At 38.6% G+C, this 27,329-nt stretch overlaps 1 protein-coding gene across 4 annotated transcripts in view; it reads right to left on the bottom strand.

Annotated features, from left to right (window-relative positions):
- The window catches only part of PHKB (phosphorylase kinase regulatory subunit beta), a 193,773-nt gene that overhangs the window by 26,345 nt on the left and 140,099 nt on the right, over positions 1–27,329 (bottom strand). For 3 of the 4 annotated variants that reach the window (XM_027092140.1, XM_027092138.1, XM_027092139.1), the window contains 10 exons: positions 27,032–27,115; positions 26,210–26,314; positions 24,958–25,040; positions 24,661–24,751; positions 8,966–9,027; positions 8,719–8,881; positions 7,525–7,606; positions 5,631–5,688; positions 3,385–3,475; positions 365–567 (listed from right to left, as the gene is read on the bottom strand). In XM_027092140.1, the coding sequence (XP_026947941.1) occupies positions 365–567; positions 3,385–3,475; positions 5,631–5,688; positions 7,525–7,606; positions 8,719–8,881; positions 8,966–9,027; positions 24,661–24,751; positions 24,958–25,040; positions 26,210–26,314; positions 27,032–27,115 (1,022 nt within the window). Of the gene's footprint in view, positions 1–364; positions 568–3,384; positions 3,476–4,400; positions 4,492–5,630; positions 5,689–7,524; positions 7,607–8,718; positions 8,882–8,965; positions 9,028–24,660; positions 24,752–24,957; positions 25,041–26,209; positions 26,315–27,031; positions 27,116–27,329 lie in introns of all 4 variants that reach the window. The other variant, XM_027092141.1, reaches the window with a different exon arrangement.

Genomic DNA, 27,329 nt, shown 5'->3' with positions numbered 1-27,329 from the left:
ACTCTTCTCTTAAGTCTTATCCACTTATTTAGAGGATTTTTTACAAGTATTGTGCATAATGGGGTTTTTGTTTGTTTGTTTTATTGTTTAACGTGATACACCTGCTTAAACCCCTGGAGTTTGATTTTACCAGAGAACAGAGTTATTCCCCTACATCTCATGTTGGGAGTTAAATATGTTTAACAGGAGGGTTTTTTTCAGGCCACTAGTATTTATTTCTTCATACCACCAGATGTTGTCTCTATGACTTAGGGCAAGATGCACTTTCCTAAATACCCACCAGATCTGGGGCAGCACTTCACTCAGAGAGGCCAAGGACCACTTGAACAATTCTCTTTATGCAAATGCAAAGTACTTTACTCACCCAATTCGTATTTTCAGCATGCCACGGAATAACTCCGGGTTATTGGAGATGATCCAGCCAATATGGATGACCAGTTCTTGCTGAATGACCGCCTCCCTCTCATCATGGGTATTACACTTGTAATAGATGATGTTCTTAATCACTCTTGGAGACAAAGGATTAGAGATAACCTCTTCTTCATGTCCAAAGGCACCCAGAGTTACCTATAGGTGGCAGAATTTTATTGTAAAAATGTCCTAGCTACTAACAGATAAAAGAAAAAAATTCAAGGCTCAGGATGACTGGCAGGATGAAATTACTCTATGCAAGCTAGGGAATTAGGTAGAATAACTGTTCCTGCTACTTATTAAAATGGCTTTCAAAGCATGACTCCCACTGGAGTTCATGATGGTTCAGTCTGGTCTGAAATACAAGGGCAGGTGAGGGTCCTGGTTAGGAGAGTGGAGGTGAATGGATAAAATCAGGGAAGGAATATAAATAACTAATGAGATAAAATTATTCTGAATGACTTTAGTACTAGAAACCCCCCAGAGAAACCAGAATACATTGACTAGTTTTACTTTAGTGCACAGCCTATGTTTGAGAGTATACCCTTCACCTCTTTTACAGTTTCTCATGTGGAAGTGTTTACTCTTTAACAACACTGTAATCTTTTCAAAGGCAGGTGTAAGGACATAGAGTTGTAGTGTAGCCCCACTTTTCCTGGCGTAGTTCTAGGCACTCATTTTCAGTGAGTGCTGAAATACTTGTTGATGTATCTCTGGCCTGTGGAGGGGAATAAACAAGACTGCCCACAAGCCTGCGAAATGAGAAAGCACAGAGGGAAATGGCAATGAAAATTCAAAGCCAAGAGTGCTGTTGAGCCTGGGCAAGAGAAATAAATACTCTGCTCCCCCCTTCTCCTCTCGCCTTAGCATTCTGCCTCCCAGAAAAGTCTGAAGCCCCTCCTTCCTCCTCATTACCCCTCTCCCACTCTCTTCCTTGTACAGCGCACGATTATAAGATGCAGGAAAAAGAAGAGGACATCAAAGGTCCCTGTGTTTTCTGAGATGGGGGGAGAAGGCAGAACAGGTGTCTTCTGCCCCAACTTTGTGATGGAGTGAAAACTGAGAACTGCTAGTTTATTGTAACACAACTGGTATCAACCAGTTAGTCCAAGTGCGATTACTTTTATTAAAATGTCATCTTGTAAAGAAGAAAGCAAACAGAAGGCACATCATTGCCTCCGGAAGCAATGATGACTAAAGCACTATTTCATTCCAGGGAGCTTGAGATGATCTGAAAGTGCTCTGTAGAAACAATATTACTTCAGTTCTCAGGGTGGAATTTCATAAATAAGCAATTACAAACTTGGAATGTTCCATTCTCATTTCTTTTTTGTAAAAGTGTAAGATGCAGTGAATGAATGGACTTCATACACCTGAAGCAGAGCTGTCAGCCTCCCAGGTACCCAGCTCTGTAAGTGACTATTTCCCTGGGAGATGTGCTGGTCTGGTGGGCAATGGTCCAGCCACAGCCTCAGGACAGGCTCCAAGGCCTCCAGGATTCTGCTCTGTGAACAGAATCTCAGAATCACAGGCTGTAATCTCCCTCTAGATAGTGTATAGAATGGACATGACCAACCCTAACCTACCCCTCCTCTCCAACTGTCAGGTGCCAGTGACCTCAGAGATCATCAAAACCTTCTCATACATTGTAGAATTAACTATATTTTCAGATATACTACAGGGGCCTAAAATCCAAGGAAAAATAGCTTCCCAAAGCCTGTTTACTTTCTTTAAGGGGTGGCTCAGTCCAAGGCAGCAATACAGGACTCTGTGGCTGGATCTGAGGATTGCAGTGAGGAAAGGAACCCCATAAGTTACTACCTGTGTCTTGGTCTTTTTAGCTGACGAATGAGAATGAAAATTCTACCTCTTAATAATTTGGAGAAAATAACATATGTGAAAAGTGATTTAAATTTTTCTTAGGAGTTTTTTTTATTAGTACAATAATTTTTTCATTGTTATTAAATATTACAGAATAAAATATTCTTTCAACTTTCAAAAGCTAGATGTCAAGATGAAATCATTTCTGTTTTAATGAGTTAAGAGCCCTGAGATATGAACAATGGGTTGATTCCATCAGAGAAGGTTAAAGTTTTTTGTATTATTATATCCCTAGGTTAACTATCAGGAAGACATGACAAAGCACACATACTCCCAAAGGAGAGATAGAAAGCAAGCAGGTTTTCATTCCAATCAAATGATTATTCAGCCAGGTAATTAGAGCTTATAGAAAATAAAACAAAAAATGAGCAGCCATATTCCACTCCACATAGCCACGTGCACAGGCTCAATTCAACCCACATTCACCAAGTGCCTCTCAAAGGCCATGTTGGGCACACTGGGACAGGTGCTGGACAAGACATGGACCATGACCTCTGGGGGTTCACGGCCTACCCTGGGGTGAGAGACACACATTTAAATGAACTGGGATCCAGGGCAGGTTGTGAGGAGTGTCACAGGCCTACTGTGAGAACCCAGAGAAAGGGACTGCTAACTGGAGATGGCTCTGTGAGAAGATGACAAGAGCTGGCCTTGGTGGGAGGGGAGGAGCTGGAAGGAGAGGTGGTCCAGAGGGTTAAGGATCTGGGGAGTCAATGCATTTCTAAGGGGGAGAAGAATCTTAAGAGGAGGAGAAGGGAAAATGCGCCCTTCATTGCTCCCTGTCTTTGTTCTACCTATCCTAAGCCTGTCTGGAGTGCTTTAGTAGGTATCATACCATTTTCTTTGTCAGTATCTTCACTGATCTCAAGTTAACACAGAAGTTGAAAATTAAAGCTCTGAGGTGCAGCACAAATACTTAGTATCTGTGCATCTTTAAGACTAGATTTTGCTTGGGGAAGGAGCCTTTTGTAGAAATGCCTGAGCTGTGACTGTGAGAGACCTATGACACTGAGGCTTGCCAGATTTAAAAGCCAGGGTCCTGCCCAGAAACCTTTGTGACTGTGACGAAGAGTCTGAAAATCAGATACTTACCTGTTTGCCCTGCACTAAAACATTAGTAATGGATGGGGCCAGGCTGTCCACTAGTTTACTTAAAAGACTTGCTGTATGGCGCACCACCGACCTGGGGGTGAAGAAGAGAGCAGGCCAGAGGTTGACAAATCTAAATGATGAATGAGTGGGGCCCTTGAACAGGGAGACTTAAAAATATACACAATTAGGTCCTCATGTAATAATATGGAGGAAACAATGACCCCAAGACACTGGACCTAACAGCTGAAATCTCCCAGATTGTAGGACCAACCAGAATTAGGGAGGGATAACCTCATCCTCACCTCTGCCACCAGCATTATTTGTGCCATTAACAATTTAAAAAGAAAGAAAAGGGAGCCTAACTATCCCTTTGGCAGGGAGTGGCATAGGAGGAAGAATTGATTATTCTGATTTTGCATTAAAAAATTCATTATTAAGACTGTCACTGGTACATGCCCTCTATTCCTATAACCCGCTTTAAATCAAGTTTCTTTCGGTGCCTACATAACCAAATCCCTGGATCAGGGGACTCACTTAGTACTCAATTTTAGGAAGTGATACAATGAAATACCAGTATTTTTTTTCTTGCCAGAATGCTGGAGGAAGGAATTCACACTGCTATTTTTACATTTCTGAAAAAGTCTTAGACTGTAAGGAGAACAGATTTTTAAGCACAGCACCTGCAATACATAAGACACTTTTGCCCCCTCAAAAGTAAAAATTCATGTGGGACTTTTAGATGGAGAAAATAAAATAAAAATGTAGGTTTAAAACTGTTTTCTTGTATTTCAGGACATCTATGGGAGCTGACCAATAAAAAACACTTACATTGCTTAATCTCAACATAGATGAACTAGTAGAAAATTAAGTCATATCTGATAAAGTTAGTGAAGCAAACACTTTTAGAGAAGCTTTCACCCACACATTGTAAGACCAAAAGACATATTTAACCCTCAGAACGCAAATAAGCCCACACATTTCAAGCAGCTTGAGTTTCCACATTCTGTGCATGTTACCTGTTTCCCATGTACCAGAAAAGTAGTAATGTGTGGGGCTATAGAGGAAGGAAATTTCTGGGTAAATGCAGCCCCGTAGCGTACCGCCAACCTGGGTATGTCAGTGGAAAGCCATAAAAGGGAAAATACAGTAAATAAAACTTCCAGGAGTTTGTTCTTTTAAACATAACAGTCAGGACTCTAAATGTTTGCTAATGATTTATCTAAAATATAAGTATTAAACATAAAGCAAATACAGGTTTGCTTAACCAAAGATAAGATTATAGACCACATTTGAAATTTACTGACTAAAAAGCAACACCTATTGGTTTGCATGCCTTACTGTGCTGAGAATTTACAGTGAAAATCTGAGACTTAACCACAGGACTATTACATAATTTCTTCTGGGTTGGAATGGTATATTTATTATAAATCATAGAGTTGAAATACTGCTAAGAGACTGTTTTGTCTAATCCCCTTATTTTAGAGATTAGAAAACAGGCTCATCAAGGTTAAGGGAGTTTCTTATGACACTGCTTGAAACTTTTTTTTCAAAATTAGATAATAATGGGTTATTAAAAATATATATATATTTATATACTCTTAATTTCAAAATGTTAGATTTTGCTAGTAAAACTGTTATAATTGCTTCAAAAATGAAGATGGCATGCATTTAGACATACCTACCCCATTGTGAAATAAAACAACCTTATCTCAACTTACCTAATTTTTCTTCAGTCTCTGGGAAGAGACTACCTCTGCAGAACGTATCAGTTACTTGTTATGAAGCAACTACAATCACTGGGATTCATTCAACTTAAGTCATGAGAGAACTATTTCCTAAGTATATTATTTTTTGCTTGTGATTAAATGAAACACTGGTCTCTTCATGACCTTCTATAACAGAACAAGTTTCCCAAATACAAATTAGAACCTAAAGCATCTTGCTGGGACAGAGGAGGTGCAGGGTAGGAAAGAGCCATTGGAACATCATTCCAGTGCATCCTCTCCAGGTTCTATTCCTATGGGTGTCTTTACTCCCAGACATGTTTTTAATAACTTGGGAGAGCCATGATAAAATGCAATGTAGGCAGATTCTTAGAAAGTAGGCTGAGTCACAGTGCTGTAACCTTGGAGTTTAAAAGTAAAAATTAGGATGAATAACCACCTTTAAGACTGGTCCATTACCTTTAGGATACTGAATATGAAAACATAAAAATAAAACATAATGACAAGGACGCTAATACGAACCAACATTTTTTGCTGCCAGCTCTTCTATAGACTCTCTCAATGTGATCAGAAACGGTACCTAGACATCAGATAATAGAGTCTTTGTTGAAAAATGCTTTTTATTAAATGCATAACATTTATTCCCCTTAAAAAAAAACACTCTTGAATTTTCATTTTGTTCCATTAGAGTTAGTACATCCATCCATTAATGTTCTGAACTACCTGACATATTTAAATATGTAACCCAAATATATAGTGTGAATGTCTCCAACCCTTGTTACTACTTAGTTTGAGTATATGATTTGGAATAAGTACTTTATTTCTTGAAATTCATTGTTTTCTTAATACACAATCTATGTTTTTAATAAATAAAAATGTTATTTTAATTTACTATAGAAAATAAAAAACAGAATATAGCAAATTGAACAAATACTATAGACTGACTATACATAATTCTTCATTTATTTGTTCAAAAAAACTTTATGGTGATTCTGTTATATGCATGATCATATACCAGTGCTCAAAAAATACCACTGGGTTTCATTCTTTGGGAGCAATTTACATGTGGTCTGGCATCATGACTGGTTTGTCAGTAAATTAACCACGTGACAGGACAGAGCACAAAAAAGGGTAAACAAGGGTAAAGGACAAGATCTTTATCATTTTACCCTGAACTTATTTTTATAACAAATTGGATAAAATTATATTCAGATTCTGTAGATGCTTATGATTTTCAATATATAAGGTTTCACAGATTTAAAACATTTAAAGTCTTTTAAATATCTAAGTAACAGATGAATATTATTCCCAAGTTTATAAAAATGGTTTAAAAAATAATTCTCTCAACATTTTCATTATAAACTATTTTATATAAATTTTGTTTCATTTTAAAGCACTACTACAATAACCATTCTGAATTCTAGGTTCCTAATGAAATGTCTGCTTTTTAATTATCCTATTGTTTTAAAGTATAAATTTTGATGTCCTCAATATAACTAGGATCCTGTTTACACTTTGAGTTTCAAGATTAATTAGAAACATGAAGGATTCTGTTTGAAATTTGCTTAAAGTTCTTCTGCCTTAATAATATTAAGTTAAAAAATTAAGACTATTCAATTCACTGTATAATACTCAAGCCAGTTATCTCTTAGCTACAATAATGCAAAAACTAAGTAGACCTTATTTGAATAAACAATTATGTTTAGTTCACTACCAGAACTATAAGTTTTATTAATTACATTGCTGTTTAGAATATTGACTCAATTTCTAAATCTAACTAAACAATATGCATCTCTGGACAGAGAACTTTCAGATGAGCTAAAAACTTTGAGTAGCTAGACATTAAATACTTGAAATGTATCCTACATTATTCTGTATTATAAAATGCTGGAAGTAGACCATGATGTAGAATTCAAAGATTCCTTAGAGTAGTGACTCAACATACGAGTGTAGATTTCAGGGATAATTGGGTTTCATCCTTAATGCAGAGTGGACATGAACATGATTAGAATGATTTATTTTTGTAAACAGTCTTGAGAGTGCAATTCTACTAAATGCCATGTTCCATTTCAAATGGCTGCTGCAGACCATGAAGGAGCTAATTTTTATAGCTATAATGATTGAATATTGTTCTTGGAAACATACAGAAAAAAAACTGGAAACAGAAACTGTCAATAAACAACTATGGAGTTATCAGAGGTTAAGTCACAGGCAGAATCCAGGTTCCAACACCATTCAGACAATCAGAGAAGGGGGTATGAATTTTCCTTTTAAAAGTTTTTTTTTAAAAAAGGTTTAATAGAGGAGAAAATAATTTGTAACATTTTAGTGGATATTCATTATGCATATTTGATATAAGTTCAAAAATAGAGAGGTCTTTTTATTTAAAAATGTTCTCTTAGACATGTACTCTTACCTTCCTTTGTGATGAAGTTGGGCCCTTCTCTTTTCAGCAGTATACCCAGCAGGATGGCTTGGCTAGCCAGACAACTACAGTCCTGAAAATATAAATCACTATGAGTAACTGTAATGAATGGGTACAAAAATTACCACAGGGGATAACTAATCATGAAACCACATGATGCAAAGAGGAGATATTCTGCTATGCAATTGAGAAAAGATAAAATGTCATTGATATACTACTGAACGTAAGATGACATTATACAACTATTTATTTTAGCTATCCTGGAAACAGTGGGTAGGCAAGCTAGCTTCCTGGGGTAGTAGGATTTACTAATCAAATTTTCCAGGAAACAAGATAAGTAATGAATAGAAAATATGTTGTCTACAAGCATTAATACTGATTCTGCCACTCTCTGAGAGATTCGGCCAAGTCATTTAATCACTCCCTTGTTGACTTTACTTGTTCATAAATGGGAGACCATGTTGCTGTCAACCCAATGTGGAGAGAAGGATGAAAGGAGGGGATGTATGTAGACCACTTATTATATGCATTATGTTTTATGCCTACTATATCATATTTATGCTTATGTCGATCCATAGATAATATCGATCAATCACAAGGACTGGTATCTGACAGGTTATATATTTAGCCTACATGCTCAAATTTGTATGGTCTAATAAAATGTCACTGTGTTTATAGCTCTACCATTAGAATTTCATTTCCTTTGATACGTACTATACCTTATACCCCCACCCCTCCTCCTTTAAAATGAAAATAACCTTAAGGAAGGTATAATACTAGGTTGCTAACATAATATTCATATGGATGTAGTTATAGGATTGCTTTCCTCGGTAACTGGAGAGACTCAAAGCAAGCATTAGACCTAAAAACTGAGACAGGAGAGAAGACCTGGGTTGGGAAAAGGCGACAAAGGGCACTGAAAGAGAAATCTGGAGATCCCAAAGGAAACTATACTTCTTTAATGGGTTACTCAAGACAACACACTCCTTAAGCATCTTTAAGACATCCGCACTAATATCAGACAATGAGAACTACCTCTCATTACTGCCTCAGGTACAGACAGGCATCTACCTCCAGGTTAACTACAACCTTCTCTGGGAGGACAAGAAGAAATATGGTTTGCCCCTGGGAGTTCCTGCTCTGCCAACCTCACTCAGGGCCATGTGGGAATTGCATCTTCCTCACATTCAGTTTTTGAAGAATTTCATGGGTGGGTTTGTTTTTCCATTCAGTAATGGTGACATCTGGCTCCTGTTCTTCTTCAGGAGCATTGGAGGTACTGCTTTGTCGTTTGACTTTTGAATGTTTGGGAAGTTCTAGTTCCTCAAAACTCTTAAATTCTGGAAGCCTAGAATTTAAAAGAAAAAGTTTCAGATTCCCTGCATTCCTAATGTAATCTCAAGAAACACAATAATAACCTAAAAGAACTTACTCTTCTGTGTCACTGATTCGTAAGAAGTCAAGTTGTTCTACCACAGCTCCAGATATTAGTGTCTGAAACGTGATTGAGAAAAGAGTCACAGCTCTTAAATTCATCAAGCCGCAACCTTATGATCTATGTACATACTTTTCTGTAAATATATAATACTTTTTAAAAAGTTTACTTAAAAAATATACATGATGTTGGGCTTCCCTGGTGGCGCAGTGGTTGAGAGTCCACCTGCCGATGCAGCGGACGTGGGTTTGTGCCTCGGTCTGGGAAGATCCCACATGCCGTGGAGCAGCTGGGCCCCTGGGCCATGACCGCTGAGCCTGCGTGTCTGGAGCCTGTACTCCGCAGCGGGAGAGGCCACAACAGTGAGAGGCCCGCGTACCGCAAAAAAAAAAAAACCCAAAAAAAAAGCCATGATTTTTAAGTAACTTCTTAAATGAACATTCTACAATCAGACAGATTTTCACATACAACAAATCCCCCTGAAATAGAACATACACATCAAGCTACAAGCTCATGAGTCATAATAAATAGCAGAATCAACATGAGATGAATTGTTTTTCTTTCCATCCTCTTATTTATTTTTAAGCTCAATTAAATTTCAGTATTTATTAAAATGTTAGAAAATAAAATTTTGAAATAAAAAAAAACATGAAATACCAATGTTGTCTTCAGAAAAGATAATTACGCTTTGGATTTTGCTTCAGTAAGATATTTCAGGGCTATCCAATGATGAGACGTTGCCAACTCTCCATTTTTCAGGATCATGAAGGTGTTGATTATCTACATTCTGGAAACCAATATTTGGTCATTCTATATTCCACTAGTTCCTGATTATAGCTTGAGCAAACTAAATGAGGCCAAACTTGAACACAGTTGTTGTCTGTCAGTGGTTCATGGTGAATGTATAAATGAATGATAACCTACAATGATACTTAGCACTATGTGTCACTTCTAATTATCTGATGAACTGTCAAATAAAAGTGAGAAATGTACTGCCCAGAAAATAAGCCATAAATTATTATTTAAAAATAAGTTAATTTTTCAGTCTTAAATATATTATTTTCTCTATTTTCTCACTGTTCATTTCAAATGTGAAGCAACAGGATATAGGGAATGTTGCTCTTGTTGGCTAACCACCCAGAGTTGTGCTGCCTTCTCTTCTAGTGAAGACACATAAAGTAGCTCATCAACAAATAGCCACTACAAATGGCATGATGGACATGTTACCAGCAATCGTACTAAAGTCTCCTTGCAGAGTTTGAGTGAGAAAGGCCAAACATGCAACTGACCTGCACGTTTTTATGTGGCCCAGCCACAGTCAGGGTCTGAGAGCAGTCTGTGCCTGGGCAGAGAGCAGTGCCAAGCACAATGGAAGTCTATAGAGTGATACTTCCTAGGATGCAGGATTACACCTACACATACTGCTCTCTAGTTAACTAGTCTGTTAGATGAATATTTACTGGACACTGATATATGCCAAGCACTATGCTAGTATTGAGGAAATAGCATGAACAAAATTAAGTAGACAATAAACAAACAAAAACCTAAGTATGTAGAAAATATGAACAGACCAATCACAAGCACTGAAATTGAAACTGTGATTAAAAATCTTCCAACAGGGCTTCCATGGTGGCACAGTGGTTGAGAGTCCGCCTGCCGATGCAGCAGACGCGGGTTCGTGCCCCGGTCGGAGAGGATCCCACATGCCACGGAGTGGCTGGGCCCGTGAGCCATGGCCGCTGGGCCTGAGAGTCCGGAGCCTGTGCTCCACAAGGGGAGACGCCACAAGGGTGAGAGGCCAGCATACAGCAAAAAAAAAAAAAAAAAATCTTCCAACAAACAAAAGCCCAGGACCAGATGGCTTCATAGGCAAATTCTATCAAACATTTACAGAACAGCTAACACCTATCCTTCTCAAACTCTTCCAAAATATAGCAGAGGGAGGAACACTCCCAAAGTCATTCTATGAGGCCACCATCACTCTGATACCAAAACCAGACAAAGATGTCACAAAGAAAGAAAACTACAGGCCAACATCACTGATGAACATAGATGCAAAAATCCTCAACAAAATACTAGCAAACAGAACCCCAAAGCACATTAAAAGGATCATACACTGGGATCAAGTGGGGCTTATCCCAGAATGCAAGGATTATTCAATATATGGAAATCAATCAATGTGATACACCTTATTAAAAAATTGAAGGAGAAAAACCATATGATCATCTCAATAGATGCAGAGAAAGCTTCTGACAAAATTCAACACCCTTTATGACAAAAACCCTCCAGAAAGTAGGCACAGAGAGAACTTTCCTCAACATAATAAAGGTCATATATGACAAACCCACAGCCAACATCGTCCTCAATGGTGAAAAACTTAAACCATTTCCTCTAAGATCAGGAACAAGACAAGGTTACCACTCTCACCACTATTATTCAACATAGTTTTTAAAGTTTTAGCCACAGCAATCAGAGAAGAAAAAGAAATAAAAGGAATCCAAATCAGAAAAGAAGACGTAAAGCTGTCACTATTTGCAGATGACATGATACTATACATACAGAATCCTAAAGATGCTACCAGAAAACTACTAGAGCTAATCAATAAATCTGGTAAAGTATCAGGATACAAAATTAATGCACAGAAATATCTGGCATTCCTATACATTAATGATGAAAACTCTGAAACTGAAATTAAGAAAACACTCCCATTTACCACTGCAAAAAAAAAGAATAAATTATCTAGGAATAAACCTACTTATGGAGACAAAAGACCTGTATGCAGAAAACTAGAAGACACTGATGAAAGAAATTAAAGATGATACAAATAGATGGAGAGACATACCATGTTCTTGGATTAGAAGAATCAACACTGTGAAAATGACTAGACTACCCAAAGCAATCTACAGATTCAATGCAATCCCTATCAAACTACCACTGGCATTTTTCACAGAACTAGAAAAAAAATTTCACAGTTTGTATGGAAACACAAAAGGCCCCAAATAGCCAAAGCAATCTTGAGAAAGAAAAATGGAGCTGGAGGAATCAGGCTGCCTGACTTCAGACTATACTACAAAGCTACAGTAATCAAGACAGTATAGTACTGGCACAAAACCAGAAATATAGATCAATGGAACAGGATAGAAAGCCCAGAGATAAACCCACAGACATATGGTCACCTTATCTTTGATAAAGGAGGCAAGAATATACAATGGAGAAAAGACAGCCTCCTCAATAAGTGGTGCTAGGAAAACTGGACAGCTACATGTAAAAGTATGAGATTAGAACACTCCCTAACACCATACACAAAAATAAATTCAAAATGGAATAAAGACCTAAATGTAAGGCCAGACACTATCAAACTCTTAGAGGAAAACATAGGCAGAACACTCTATGACATAAATCACAGCAAGATCCTTTTTGACCCACCTCCTAGAGAAATGGAAATAAAAACAAAAATAAACAAATGGGACCTAATGAAACTTAAAAGCTTTTGCACAGCAAAGGAAACCATAAACAAGACCAAAAGACAACCCTCAGAATGGGAGAAAATATTTGCAAATGAAGCAACTGACAAAGGATTAATCTCCAAAATTTACAAGCAGCTCATGCAGCTCAATATCGAAAAAACAAACAACCCAATCCAAAAATGGGCAGAAGACATAAATAGACATTTCTCCAAAGAAGATATACAGATTGCCAACAAACACACGAAAGAATGCTCAACATCATTAATCATTAGAGAAATGCAAATCAAAACTACAATGAGATATCATCTCACACCAGTCAGAATGGCCATCATCAAAAAATCTACAAACAATAAATGCTGGAGAGGGTGTGGAGAAACGGGAACCCTCTTGCACTGTTGGTGGGAATGTAAATTGATACAGCCACTATGGCGAACAGTACGGAGGTTCCTTAAAAAACTAAAAACAGAACTACCGTATGACCCAGCAATCCCACTACTGGGCATATACCCTGAGAAAATCATAGTTCAAAAAGAGTCATGTACCAAAATGTTCATTGCAGCTCTATTTACAATAGCTAGGACATGGAAGCAACCTAAGTGTCCATCAACAGATGAATGGATAAAGAAGATATGGCACATATATACAATGGAATATTACTCAGCCATAAAAAGAAAGGAAATTGAGTTATTTGTAGTGAGGTGGATGGACCTAGAGTCTGGCATACAGAGTGAAGTAAGTCAGAAAGAGAAAAACAAATACCGTATGCTAACACATTTATCTGGAATCTAAAATAAAAAAAGGTCAAGAAGAACCTAGGGGCAAGATGGAAATAAAGACAGAGACCTACTAGAGAATGGACTTGAGGATACAGGGAGTGGGAAGGGTAAGCTGTGACAAAGTAAGAGGGTGGCATGGACATATATACACTACTAAACGTAAAATAGCTAGCTAGTGGGAAGCAGCTGCATAGCACAGGGAGATCAACTCGGTGATTTGTGACCACCTAGAGGGGTGGAATAGGGAGGTAGGGAGATGCAAGAGGGAAGAGATATGGGGACGTATGTATATGTATAAGTGATTCACTTTGTTATAAAGCAGAAACTAACACACCGTTGTAAAGCAATTATACTCTAATAAAGATGTTTAAAAAGAACAAAAAACAAAAAAACCCCTAAGTATGCTATGTCAGATGATAACTGCAAAGTTGAAATGAGAAAGGCAGGGGATGGGGAATGCTGGGGCAGACAAGTAGGAAGAGGCAGGTTTGCCATTTTATAGGTTATTAGAAAATTATTATTCTCTAATAGGGTGACATTTAAGTAGAGACTGAAGGAAGCATTGCAGTCAACAATATGGATCTGAGGATAGAGTGAACAGCAAGTGTAAAGGTCCTGAGGCAGGAGCATGCTGGGTATGTTTTAGGAGTAGTAAGGAGGACAGTGTGGCTGAGTAGAGTAGATAGGGGAGAACAGTAGGAGATGAGGTCAGAGAAGAAGGTCCAGACCATGGGCATCACTATTGGAAGAACTCTGGTTTTCACTTAGTGTGAGAGAGGAGGTCATTAGAGGCTTATGATATGTGACATAATCTAACTGCCCTATGACCAGGTAGAGTAGGAAGAAGCTAATAATTGTGTTATGGCCAATAGGAATTTAGGAGACTACTATAAAAATCTAGGTGACAGATGATGCAGCTTGGACCATGATGTTAGTGCTAGAGGTGAAGGGAAGTGGTTAGATTCTGGATGTAATCTGAGGGTAGAGAAAATTGGATTTGGTAATGGATTGTAATGTGGGTTATGAAAAAAAAGAGTCAAGAATTTTTAACTCTCAAAGCTGATAGCCAATACTGAAAACGTAAGAAAAATAATTTTGATTTAGTATTTTCTATTTTTATTAGCCTACCCACCTTAATTCAGTTCATAAAGTAAATGTTTAATCTGAACTAACAGACAAGTTCTAGATTCCATTCCATTAATAAGCTTTAGAGCTTTCAATTTGAAAAATTCAATTGGTTGCACAGACTCCTGAATTAGTTTTTTTTTTAATTGAAGTATAGTTGATGTACAATATTATATAAGTTACAGGTATACAGTATAGTGAGTCACAATTTTTAAAGGTTTTACTCCATGTATAGGTATTATAAAATATTGGCTGAATTAGTTTTATAAAAAATATTGTAATTAATTTGCTATGCATTAATACCTCAGTTCTGATGGTAATTAAACAACTTAATATTGATATATATGTGTCAAATGCAATATAGTATTCAAAAAGGTATCCTGCTCAGTGATATTCAAATATATCCCACCAGGCCTTTTCCAACTGAACATACCACCCAAGAATGTACTCCACCCCATTATTCTGCCCCCCTATCTGGCTTTATATTTGGTTCTGCTCCCCTACTAGAATAAGTCTCATGACATCAGGGACCTTGTATATTTTTTTCACCATTGTATCTCTGCTGCCTAGAGAGGGTACTCAGTAAATATTTGTTGAATCAATGAACCAATATCTACATACTTCTTACAGAGAGAAGAGTACTCTGGGAATGCAGAGATGAGTAAAGCCTGGTCTGATAGAGTTTTCAATTGACACAGAGAAGCAGACACAAGAAACTAGCCATACCTAAAATAAGAGCTACAGCAAAGCTCAAGGAAAATGTCACAGAAACACACTGGAAGGAGAAATTAATTCCAGTCTTGGAGACTTCGCTAAAGAGGTGACATTGACCTAAGTTATAAAAGTAAAGTATGACTTAGAAGGAAAAAAAGAAAAAGGCAATTCTAGAATACAGTAACAGCATGAGCAGGAAAAAAAAATCAATTTCATTAAAGATTTTGAAATTACTCAGTATACTTGAGGAGTAGAAAGCAGGGCTGGGAATGAACTGCATGAAGACATGTCCTGGGTGATGCAGCTAGGAAGTGACGCTGAGGCCCAATGATGAGAGATTGTAGACCACAGGCTAAGGACATTTGGAAGGGCCTGAAATAAAATCCCAGAGAAGTTACATAGGGCCATTTTTATTTACTATATTAAAGAGAAGACAAAGGCTGGTATGGGGGTATGAGGGGTTGTTTAATGGGTATAGAGTTTCAGTTTTACAAGATGGAAAGAGGCTTATTCTCTGGTTAAGACTCTGTACTCAAGGGTACATATAGGGCACAGCAGAGAGCAGAAGATAAAAAGATTAAACAATGGGAGAGACAGGGAAGATGGCGGAAGAGTAAGACGCGGAGATCACCCTCCTCCCCACAGATACATCAGAAATACATCTACACGCGGAACAACTCCTACAGAACACCTACTGAACGCTGGAAGAAGACCTCAGATCTCCCCAAAGGCAAGAAACTCCCCACGTACCTGGGTGGGGCAAAAGAAAAAAGAAAAAACACAGACGAAAGAAGAGGGACAGGACCTGCACCAGTGGGAGGCAGCTGTGAAAGAGGAAAGGTTTCCACACACTAGGAAGCCCCTTCGCGGGCGGAGACTGCAGGTGGTGGAGGGGGAAGCTTCGGAGCCACGGAGGAGAGTGCAGCAACAGGGGTGCGGAGGGCAAAGCGGCAAGATTCCTGCACAGAGGATCGTCGCTGACTGGCACTCACCAGCCCGAGAGGCTTGTCGGCTCACCCGCCGGGGCAGGCGGGGCTGGGAGCTGAGGCTCAGGCTTTGGTCGGAGCACAGGGAAAGGACTGGGCTTGGCGGCGTGAACACAGCCTGAAGGGGGTTAGTGCACCAGGCTAGCCAGGAGGTAGTCTGGGGGAAAGTCTGGACATGCCGAAAAGGCAAGAGACTTTTTCGTCCCTCTTTGTTTCCTGGTGTGCGAGGAGAGGGTTGCTTAAAGGAGTTCCAGAGACGGGCGCGAGCCGGGGCTAACAGCGCGGACCCCAGAGACGGTCATGAAATGCTAAGGCTGCTGCTGCCGCCACCAAGAAGCCTGTGTGCAAGCACAGGCCACTATCCACACCGCCCCTCCCAGGAGCCTGTGCAGCCCGCCACTGCCAGGGTCCTGGGATCTAGGGACAACTTCCCCGGGAGAACGCACAGCGTGCCTCACACTGGTGCAATGTCACGCTGGCCTCTGCCGCTGCAGGCTCGTCCCGCACTCCGTACCCCTCCCTCCCCACGGCCTGAGTGAGCCAGAGCCCCCAAATCAGTGGCTCCTTTAACCCCGTCCTGTCTGAACGAAGAACAGACGCCCTCCAGCGACCTATAAGCAGAGGCGGGGCCAAATCCAAAGCTGAGCCCAGGGAGCTGTGCGAACAAAGAAGAGAAAGGGAAATCTCTCCCAGCAGCCTCAGAAGCAGCGGATTAAAGCTCCACAATCAACTTGATGTACATGCATCTGTGGAATACCTGAACAGACAACGAATCATCCCAAATTGAGAAGGTGGACTTTGAGAGCAAGATTTATTATTTTTTCCCCTTTTCCTCTTTTTGTGAGTGTGTATGTGTATGCTTCTGTGTGAGATTTTGTCTGTAGAGTTTTGCTTTCACCATTTGTCCTAGGGTTCTATCCATCTGTTTTTTAAAAATTTTTTTCTTAATAATTATTTTTTATTTTAATAACTTTATTTTATCTTACTTTATTTTATTTTCTTTTATCCTCTTTCTACTTTTTCTCCTTTTTATCCTGAGCCGTGTGGATGAAAGGCTCTTGGTGCTGCAGCCAGGAGCCAGGAGTCAGTGATGAGCCTCTGAGGTGGAAGAGCCAACTTCAGGACACTGGTCCACAAGAGGCCTCCCAGCTCCACGTAGTGTCAAATGGCGAAAATCTCCCAGAGATCTCCAACTCAACACCAACACCCAGCTTCACTCAACGACCAGCAAGCTACAGTGCTGGACACCCTATGCTAAACAACTAGCAAGAGAGGAACACAAACCCACCCATTAGCAGAGAGGCTGCCTAAAATCATAGTAAGTCCATAGACACCCCAAAACACACCACCAGACGTAGACCTGCCCACCAGAAAGACAGGATCCAACCTCATCCACCAGAACACAGGCACTAGTACCCTCCACCAGGAAGCCTACACAACCCACTGAACCAACCTTAGCCACTGGGGACAGAAACCAGAAACAATGGGAACTATGAACCTGCAGCCTGCAAAAAGGAGACCTCAAACACAGTAAGATAAGCAAAATGAGAAGACAGAAAAACACACAGCAGATGAAGGAGCAAGATAAAAACCCACCAGACCTAACAAATCAAGAGGAAAAAGGCAGTCTACCTGAAAATGAATTGAGAATAATGATGCTAAAGGTGATCCAAAATCTTGGAAATAGAATAGAAAAAATGCAAGAAACATTTAACAAGGACTTAGAAGAACTAAAGGGGAAACAAGCAATGATGAACAACTCAATAAATGAAATTAAAAATACTGTAGAAGGGATCAATATTAGAATAACTGAGGCAGAAGAACGGATAAATAACCTGGAAGATAAAAGAGTGGAAATAACTACTACATACCAGAATAAAGAAAAAAGAATGAAAAGAACTGAGGACAGTCTCAGAGACCTCTGGGACAACATTAAACGCACCAACATTCGACTTATAGGGGTTCCAGAAGAAGAAGAGAAAAAGAAAGGGACTGAGAAAATATTTGAAGAGATTATAGTGGAAAACTTCCCTAATATGGGAAAGGAAAAAGTTAATCAAGTCCAGGAAACACAGAGAGTCCCATACAGGATAAATCCAAGGAGAAATACGCCAGGACACATATTAATCGAACTGTCAAAAACTGAATACAAAGAAAACATATTAAAAGCAGCAAGGGAAAAACAACAAATAACACACAAGGGACTCCCTATAAGGTTAACAGCTGATCTTTCAGCAGAAACTCTGCAAGCCAGAAGGGACTGGCAGGACATATTTAAAGTGATGAAGGAGAAAAACCTACAACCAAGATTACTCTACCCAGCAAGGATCTCATTCAGATTTGATGGAGAAATTAAAACCTTGACAGACAAGCAAAAGCTGAGAGAGTTCAGCACCACCAAACCAGCTTTACAACAAATGCTAAAGGATCTTCTCTAGGCAAGAAACAAAAGAGAAGGAAAAGACCTACAATAACAAACTCAAAACAGTTAAGAAAATGAGAATAGGAATATATATATCGATAATTATCTTAAATGTAAATGGATTAAATGCTCCCACCAAAAGACACAGACTGGATGAGTGGATACATAAACAAGACCCATATATATGCTGTCTACAAGAGACCCACTTAGACCTAGGGACACATACAGACTGAAAGTGAGGGGATGGAAAAAGATATTCCATGCAAATGGAAATCAGAAGAAAGCTGGAGTAGCAATTCTCATATCAGACAAAATAGACTTTAAAATAAAGACTATTACAAGAGACAAAGAAGGACACTACATAATGATCAAGGGATCAATCCAAGAAGAAGCTATAAGAAGTGCAAATATTTATGCACCCAACATAGGAGCACCTCAATACATAAGGCAAATGCTAACAGCCATAAAAGGGGAAATTGAGAGTAACACAATCATAGTAGGGGACTTTAACATCCAACTTTCACCAGTGGACAGATCATCCAAAATGAAAATAAATAAGGAAACACAAGCTTTAAATGATACATTAACAAGATGGACTTAATTGATATTTATAGGACATTCCGTCCAAAAACAACAGAATACACATTTTTCTGAAGTGCTCATGGAAGGCTCTCCAGGATAAATCATATCTTGGGTGACAAATCAAGCCTTGGTAAATTTAAGAAAATTGAAATCGTATCAAGTATCTTTTCCGACCACAACGCTATGAGACAAGATATCAATTACAGGAAAAGATCTGTAAAAAATACAAACACATGGAGGCTAAACAATACACAACTTAATAACGAAGTGACCACTGAAGAAATCAAAGAGGAAATCAAAAAATACCTAGAAACAAATGACAATGGAGACACGACGACCCAAAACCTATGGGATGCAGCAAAAGCAGTTCTAAGAGGGAAGTTTATAGCAATACAATCCTACCTTAAGAAACAGGAAACATCTCGAATAAACAACCTAACCCTGCACCTAAAACAATTAGAGAAAGAAGAACAAAAAACCCCCAAAGTTAGCAGAAGGAACGAAATCATAAATATCAGATCAGAAATAAATGAAAAAGAAATGAAGGAAATGATAGCAAAGATCAATAAAACTAAAAGCTGGTTCTTTGAGAAGATAAACAAAATTGATAAACCATTAGCCAGACTCATCAAGGAAAAAAGGGAGAAGACTCATATCAATAGAATTAGAAATGAAAAAGGAGAAGTAACAACTGACACTGCAGAAATACAAAAGATCATGAGAGATTACTACAAGCAACTCTATGCCAATAAAATGGACAACCTGGAAGAAATGGACAAATTCTTAGAAATGCACAACCTTCTGAGACTGAACCAGGAAGAAATAGAAAATATGCACAGACCAATCACAATCACTGAAATTGAAACTGTGATTAAAAATCTTCCAACAAACAAAAGCCCAGGACCAGATGGCTTCACAGGAGAATTCTATCAAACATTTAGAGAAGAGCTAACACCGATCCTTCTCAAACTCTTCCAAAATATAGCAGAGGGAGGAACACTCCCAAACTCATTCTACGAGGCCACCATCACCCTGATACCAAAACCAGACAAGGGTGTCACAAAGAAAGAAAACTACAGGTCAATATCACTGATGAACATAGATGCAAAAATCCTCAACAAAATACTAGCAAACAGGATCCAACAGCACGTTAAAAGGATCATACACCATGATCAAGTGGGGTTTATTCCAGGAATGCAAGGATTCTTCAATATACGCAAATCAATCAACGTGATACACCATATTAACAAACTGAAGGAGAAAAACCATATGGTCATCTCAATAGATGCAGAGAAAGCTTTCGACAAAATTCAACACCATTTATGATAAAAACTCTGCAGAAAGTAGGCATAGAGGGAACTTTCCTCAACATAATAAAGGCCATATATGACAAACCCACAGCCAACATCGTCCTCAATGGTGAAAATCTGAAAGCATTTCCGCTAAGATCAGGAAAAAGACAAGGTTGCCCACTCTCACCACTCTTATTCAACATAGTTTTGGAAGTTTTAGCCACAGCAATCAGAGAAGAAAAGGAAATAAAAGCAATCCAAATCAGAAAAGAAGAAGTAAAGCTGTCACTGTTTGCAGATGACATGATACTATACATAGAGAATCCTAAAGATGCTACCAGAAAACTACTGGAGCTAATCAATAAATCTGGTAAAGTATCAGGATACAAAATTAATGCACAGAAATCTCTGGCATTCCTATACACTAATGATGAAAAATCTGAAAGTGAAATCAAGAAACCACTTCCATTTACCCCTGCAACAAAAAGAATAAAATAGCTAGGAATAAACCTACCTAAGGAGACAAAAGACCTGTATGCAGAAAATTATAAGACACTGATGAAAGAAATTAAAGATGATACAAATAGATGGAGAGATATACCATATTCTTGGATTGGAAGAATCAACACTGTGAAAATGACTAGACTACCCAAAGCCATCTACAGATTCAATGCAATCCGTATCAAACTACCACTGGCATTTTTCACAGAAGTAGAACAAAAAATTTCACCATTTGTATGGAAACACAGAAGACCCCAAATAGCCAAAGCAATCTTTAGAACGAAAAACGGAGCTGGAGGAATCAGGCTCCCTGACCTCAGACTATACTACACAGCTACAGTAATCAAGACAGTATGGTACTGGCACAAAACCAGAAATATAGATCAATGGAACAGGATAGAAAGCCCAGAGATAAACCAATGCACATATGGTCACCTTATCTTTGATAAAGGAGGCAGGATGTACAGTGGAGAAAGGACAGCGTCTTCAATAAGTGGTGCTGGGAAAACTGGACAGCTACATGTAAAAGTATGAGATTAGAACACTCCCTAACACCATACACAAAAATAAGCTCAAAATGGATTAAAGACCTAAATGTAAGGCCAGAAACTATCAAACTCTTAGAGGAAAACATAGGCAGAGCACTCTATGACATAAATCACAGCAAGATCCTTTTTGACCCACCTCCTAGAAAAATGTAAATAAAAACAAAAATAAACAAATGGGACCTAATGAAACTTAAAAGCTTTTGCACAGCAAAGGAAACCATAAACAAGACCAAAAGACAACCCTCAGAATGGGAGAAAATATTTGCAAATGAAGCAAATGTCAAAGGATTAATCTCCAAAATTTACAAGCAGCTCATGCAGCTCAGTAACAAAAAACAAACAACCCAATCCAAAAATGGGCAGAAGACCTAAACAGACATTTCTCCAAAGATATACAGATTGCCAACAAACACATGAAAGAATGCTGAACATCATTAATCATTAGAGAAATGCAAATCAAAACTACAGTGAGATATCATCTCACACTGGTTAGAATGGCCATCATCAAAAAATCTACAAACAATAAACGCTGGAGAGGGTGTGGAGAAAAGGGAAACCTCTTGCACTGCTGGTGGGAATGTAAATTGATACAGCCACTATGGAGAACAGTATGGAGGTTCCTTAAAAAACTACAAATAGAACTACCATATGACCCAGCAATCCCACTACTGGGCATATACCCTGAGAAAACCATAATTCAAAAAGAGTCATGTACCAAAATGTTCTTGGCAGCTCTATTTACAATAGCCAGGACATGGAAACAACCTAAGTGTCCATCAACAGACGAATGGATAAAGAAGATGTGGCACATATATACAATGGAATATTACTCAGTCATAAAAAGAAACGAAACTGAGTTATTTGTAGTGAGGTGGATGGACCTAGAGTCTGTCATACAGAGTGAAGTAAGTCAGAAAGAGAAAGACAAATACCGTATGTTAACACATATATATGGAATCTAAGAAAAAAAAGTGTCATGAAGAACCTAGGGGTAAGACAGGAATAAAGATACAGACCTACTAGAGAATGGACTTGAGGATATGGAGAGGGGGAAGGGTAAGCTGTGACAAAGTGAGAGGGTGACATATGGACATATATACACTACCAAACATAAAACAGATACCTAGTGGGAAGCAGCCGCATAGCCCAGGGAGATCAGTTCGGTGCTTTGTGACCACCTAGAGGGGTGGGATAGGGAGGGTGGGAGGGAGGGAGACGTAAGAGGGAAGAGATATGGGAACATATGTATATGTATAACTGATTCACTTTGTTATAAAGCAGAAACTAACACACCATTGTAAAGCAATTATACTCCAGTAAAGATGTAAAAATAAATAAATAAATAAATAAAGATTAAACAATGCATTAAGTGAAAGACTCATAAATGAGCTGATTAAAAATTGGAGAGCTGTCATTTTAGTCCATGTTGTAGATATAAACAAAGACTTCGCTGCTTAGTGATGGGAAGCTATTATCCGTTTCTCTGACTTTCAAAGTGCAGTGTTGCACGAACTCGTGGTCCAGCATCTGTACTGTCAGAATTAAGCCACTTGTGCTGTGTATGTGAAAATAATCTGTGCTGTTGTAAGTATCCTGGACAATTTGATAATGTACTATTTTATTGTCTTCTGAATCTGCATCAGTAGAGAGAGACAACTTATTAAACAGCTGTCCCAACGAGAGATGTTTCTGATAATATACAGCACAGTGCAAAATCCCTGACTCCCCTCCCCAACCCTGCTCTCAGTACATGGAAGCAAAATGTATGTCCTTCAAGCAGAAGGCTAGATGTTTATTTTCCGGGGAAACTGAAGAGCAGAAGAGAGAAAAATCTCCAGATATTGGCATCTGGGTTTTCCCCAGCAAAAAGGGCCTTTGCCACCAGACTACCTTAGAAGTAAATTCATCATGACAACGATCCTTTTTCCCAAACACACAGCTTCCAATGAAGTTTTTATTCTTTCACTCTTAAAAATGAAGGGATAGCTAAAGATTACCAGACATCTGACAAATGTCTCCAACATGAAAGAATGAGCCCCCCAAAACAGAGGAAAAAAACCTGAAAGAGATAATGTAGAAAGGAAAAATTTCCAAAGCTCTCTAGTTAATGTTCTCAGAAGGATAAGACAACATATAATACCCAGGAAAGAAAGGACAAGATAGTATGAAAGGGAAAATTAAAAACATGACAGCAAAACACAAAACTCAACAGAGGAGCTACATGATAAATAACAAAGAAATTCCCCCGTGAAGCATTACAAAAAGACAAAAGAATAAAAAATAAGGGGAAAAGATAAAAACTTAGGTAAAAATCAATCAAGTATGCAAAATATTAGGTTGGCCAAAAAGTTCGTTTCTGTAATATCGTATGGAAAAACCGAATGAACTTTTTGGCCAAGCCAATACAAGCACCAGTGAATGATTATGTAAACATGCCATTTACCACATTACCTACACAGGTCCCTCTTTATAAATTTTCCTCTTTCTTACTCAATATTGAGTATCTACTACATAAAAGACTATGAAATGATCACAACTTTTTAAAGGAAATAAGTTGATAATGGACTACAATTTGAATAGTTTATGTTAAAGGTCATAAAAGGATATTAAAAGAGAAAAGTATCATTTCTGGTCTGAGTGATTCTGCAGAACTGGTCTTTAAAGTTTGGTAAGACTTCAAAGCCCAGTGATGTTGAAAGAAGGAAAGCTATTCCAGGCAGAGGAAATGGAGTGAGCAGAAAGGGGCAGAACCTCACAAATTTGAGAACACAGTAAGTAATCTGTATTGGCTGAAGCAGAAAGAATGTTTAGTAGGAGATCATTGTGGGCAGAGAGGCTGCTATGGTTATAGGGAACCACAAAGGGCTTCTGTTATTTAGGAGCTATGAAAATAATGCTGTAAAATTCTGAATGGAACAAGAATTATCTCCAGGTTGGATGTCACTGTGTGGTAGGGAACAGAGCACTGGACCAGGGAGTCAAAGAACCTGAGCTTATACAGCAGGTCACTTCACCACTCTGGACCCCACCTTCCTCAAATGCAAAACTGAGGTCAGAGATGATCTCTTAAAGTCTGAAATTCTGGTGGGAAACCACTGCAATTGCTCAAGCATCAGATTGGAGGGATCAGATAAATGGGGTGATGGCAATAGGAACGGGAAGGTAGACAGAGAATAAAACCTTCAGACAAAAACCTTCCACAGAATATAATTAAGAAACATAGCTGTATCTGTGGACTAATTGTGCTGGAAACAGAAACACTGAAATTCAGAAGACTACCTGTAGACGATCAACGTGAACTTTGACTCCTCCAACCACTCCGTTCTTAAAAGCTGCCAGCATATCTAGTATGGGATTGAATCGGCTACCTCTGAAAAATATAAACAGATAAACAAAATGTGCATATTAACAACAGAATGAGAAATTAATTATCTAGTACTAAGTACCCTTTACACACGCAAAACACTCTGTCACATGCTGAGATGGATATAAAAATACAAGGAGGCCCTGCTTCCAAAGGGTTCACAGTGTTAATGGTGATGAGATGCATGCGCCTCAACTCTTTCAGCCACCTACCTTATATTGTCTTCCCGGATGAGAACAAGGAAAAGTGGATGTCCATGCATTTTCCAGTATTGCTTAATAAACTGTAGTGCATTCTATTAAAACATAAGAATGAGGCAGGATGTAATGGCACAGTATCTGAGCTGATCAGGATGCTTAACCATTAGTGGCAAAGAGCCAACAAAACTATTCTATATCAAGATAATTCATAATCAAACCCTGGATAAGATAGACTACTTAGGGGTAGAAATGTTCTAATACATACAAGTTAAGCTAGAAACCATTCTGATTTTAAACTTCGTTCTTAAAAATAGATCACACATGTTTTAAGGCTGCACCGCCCCCCACTCCTTTTTTGAGGCCTAATAAATACAGTTCGAGAATGGTCCCAAGGAAGGAAAATCAACCCAGGGTTATCATCCAGAAGATTAATTCTCACTCCACGTTACTGTAGATTTATATTACAGCCGGTAGAAGAGATTGGGGTGAATCTATACAGACCATTGGAAACATGAAGAGTTCTTTATTTGACTCAATTTCTATTATCATTATCATCATCATCATCATAATCATCATCCCATCAAAGACATACATTAACACTTCACTATGTGCCAGGCACTATTCTGAGGGCTTTGCATATATGAACTCCTAATCCTCAGGACAGCTCTATTCAGTTATACAGATGAGAAAACAGGGACACAGAGAAGTTAACTAACTTGCCCAAGATCACAGAGCTGGTAAACAGTAGAGTCAAGATTTTAACAAATGAAATCTGGCTCCAGACTTCATGCTCTGGGCCATGACCCTAAGCTTTTCTACTCTGTAAATGGAAAAGGGAGTGGAGGAGATTTTAACTGAGTGGGTATAATGAGTTAGGTGAGGTTTTACTTGAAATTCTTCATAAATAAAATCATTTTGGTAACTCAACTTTTGTTCAAAAAGTGATAAACTTACTATCGTATGAACATCGTTTCCAAAAAAGTTCCCCCTCTGCTTTTACAACTACAGTATATACCCTTTAGTTCCATTTGTAGAAGGTAGACAAGTAAAGTCATACAACTTTATATAAAACAGAATACATCTATTATTCTAATGCTGCAAGTAATTTAACTCCCCAAAGCTATGCAGATGTTGTTTTACTTTCATATTTGATACTGTATTAACCCAGTATCATAGACCCAGGAGCACTTAATTTAACAACATACGATAGAAATCACTAGAAACAAAGTCATCCCATTTCAATTAAAAGGTGTTCTGAAGCTACCTTTATGTCATCTATCAGCAGTAAAACATCTTGAGACATGTAGAAATCACTTAGGTCAAAGATGATAGGGTAACAAACCACAGTCTTTCCTAGAATGCGATAAATCTGTAAAGGATAAATTTTTAAAAAAAGAAAAAATATAAACAAACAAACAAATAAATAAATAAAACAGACCAAAGGCAAAGGTACAGTACTATAAGTCCTAATAAAAATTAAAACTGATGTTTAATTCTGAAAAAGCAAACAAAATAATCTTATAAATCTACATAATATTAAGAAGGTACAGCTTCTTGATTGACTCAGTACACTAATAAAGTAGTCCGCCTCTACTATAAGGGAAAAAGCCTCCGTCTGAGTAAATACTACTATAATCAGGTATCTTACAAGGCTCAGAAACAAAAGAGCAGTGAGATGCTTATCTATTTTTAGAAGAGTTCGTGGTATCACACAAAACTAATTTTTTTTTTTTTGCGGTACGCGGGCCTCTCACTGTTGTGGCCTCTCCCGTTGAGGAGTACAGGCTCAGGACGCGCAGGCTCAGCGGCCATGGCTCATGGGCCTAGCCGCTCCGCGGCATGTGGGATCTTTCTGGACCGGGGCACAAACCCGTGTCCCCTGCATCGTCAGGCGGACTCTCAACCACTGCACCACCAGGGAAGCCCCCAAACTAATTATTGATATTTACTTGTAGAAAATAATAATTCAGATAATTAGCCCAAGTATATGATGAAATGTGAGAATGGATGCATAGCAGGTCAAACATCATTCCCGTCTGTGGTATTACAATCTGAACACTGCTCTCCAAGGAAATTTCATGAGTACCTTTGATGTACCGAGGCAGCCAATGGGCCTATCTGGCCTTCCGCAGAGTCCTAATTTTTCATTGATCCCCAGATGGAAATAAGCCTGTAAGACACAACTGTGTAAATCAGAGCCAGACAAAAATTCATGCTTTTCCTTTTTTGCCCCCTTTCCCCCCCTCGACTAATGCCCTGCTAATTTCTGATTTCTCCAGAGAAAAAGAGGCCAGGGAAACTTTATTCAATGGACTTGTAGGAAAACAAGCCAGCTAATGACATCAACTTAGATTCTGGGGCACTGGGAGATTTGAGAGCAAAAC

Source organism: Aethalodelphis obliquidens, unplaced genomic scaffold, assembly GCF_003676395.1.
Source record: "Aethalodelphis obliquidens isolate GAN/ISIS:26980383/991018 unplaced genomic scaffold, ASM367639v1 scaffold75, whole genome shotgun sequence".
Lineage (NCBI taxonomy): Eukaryota > Metazoa > Chordata > Mammalia > Artiodactyla > Delphinidae > Aethalodelphis > Aethalodelphis obliquidens.
This window is presented reverse-complemented; position numbering and strand designations above follow the sequence as displayed.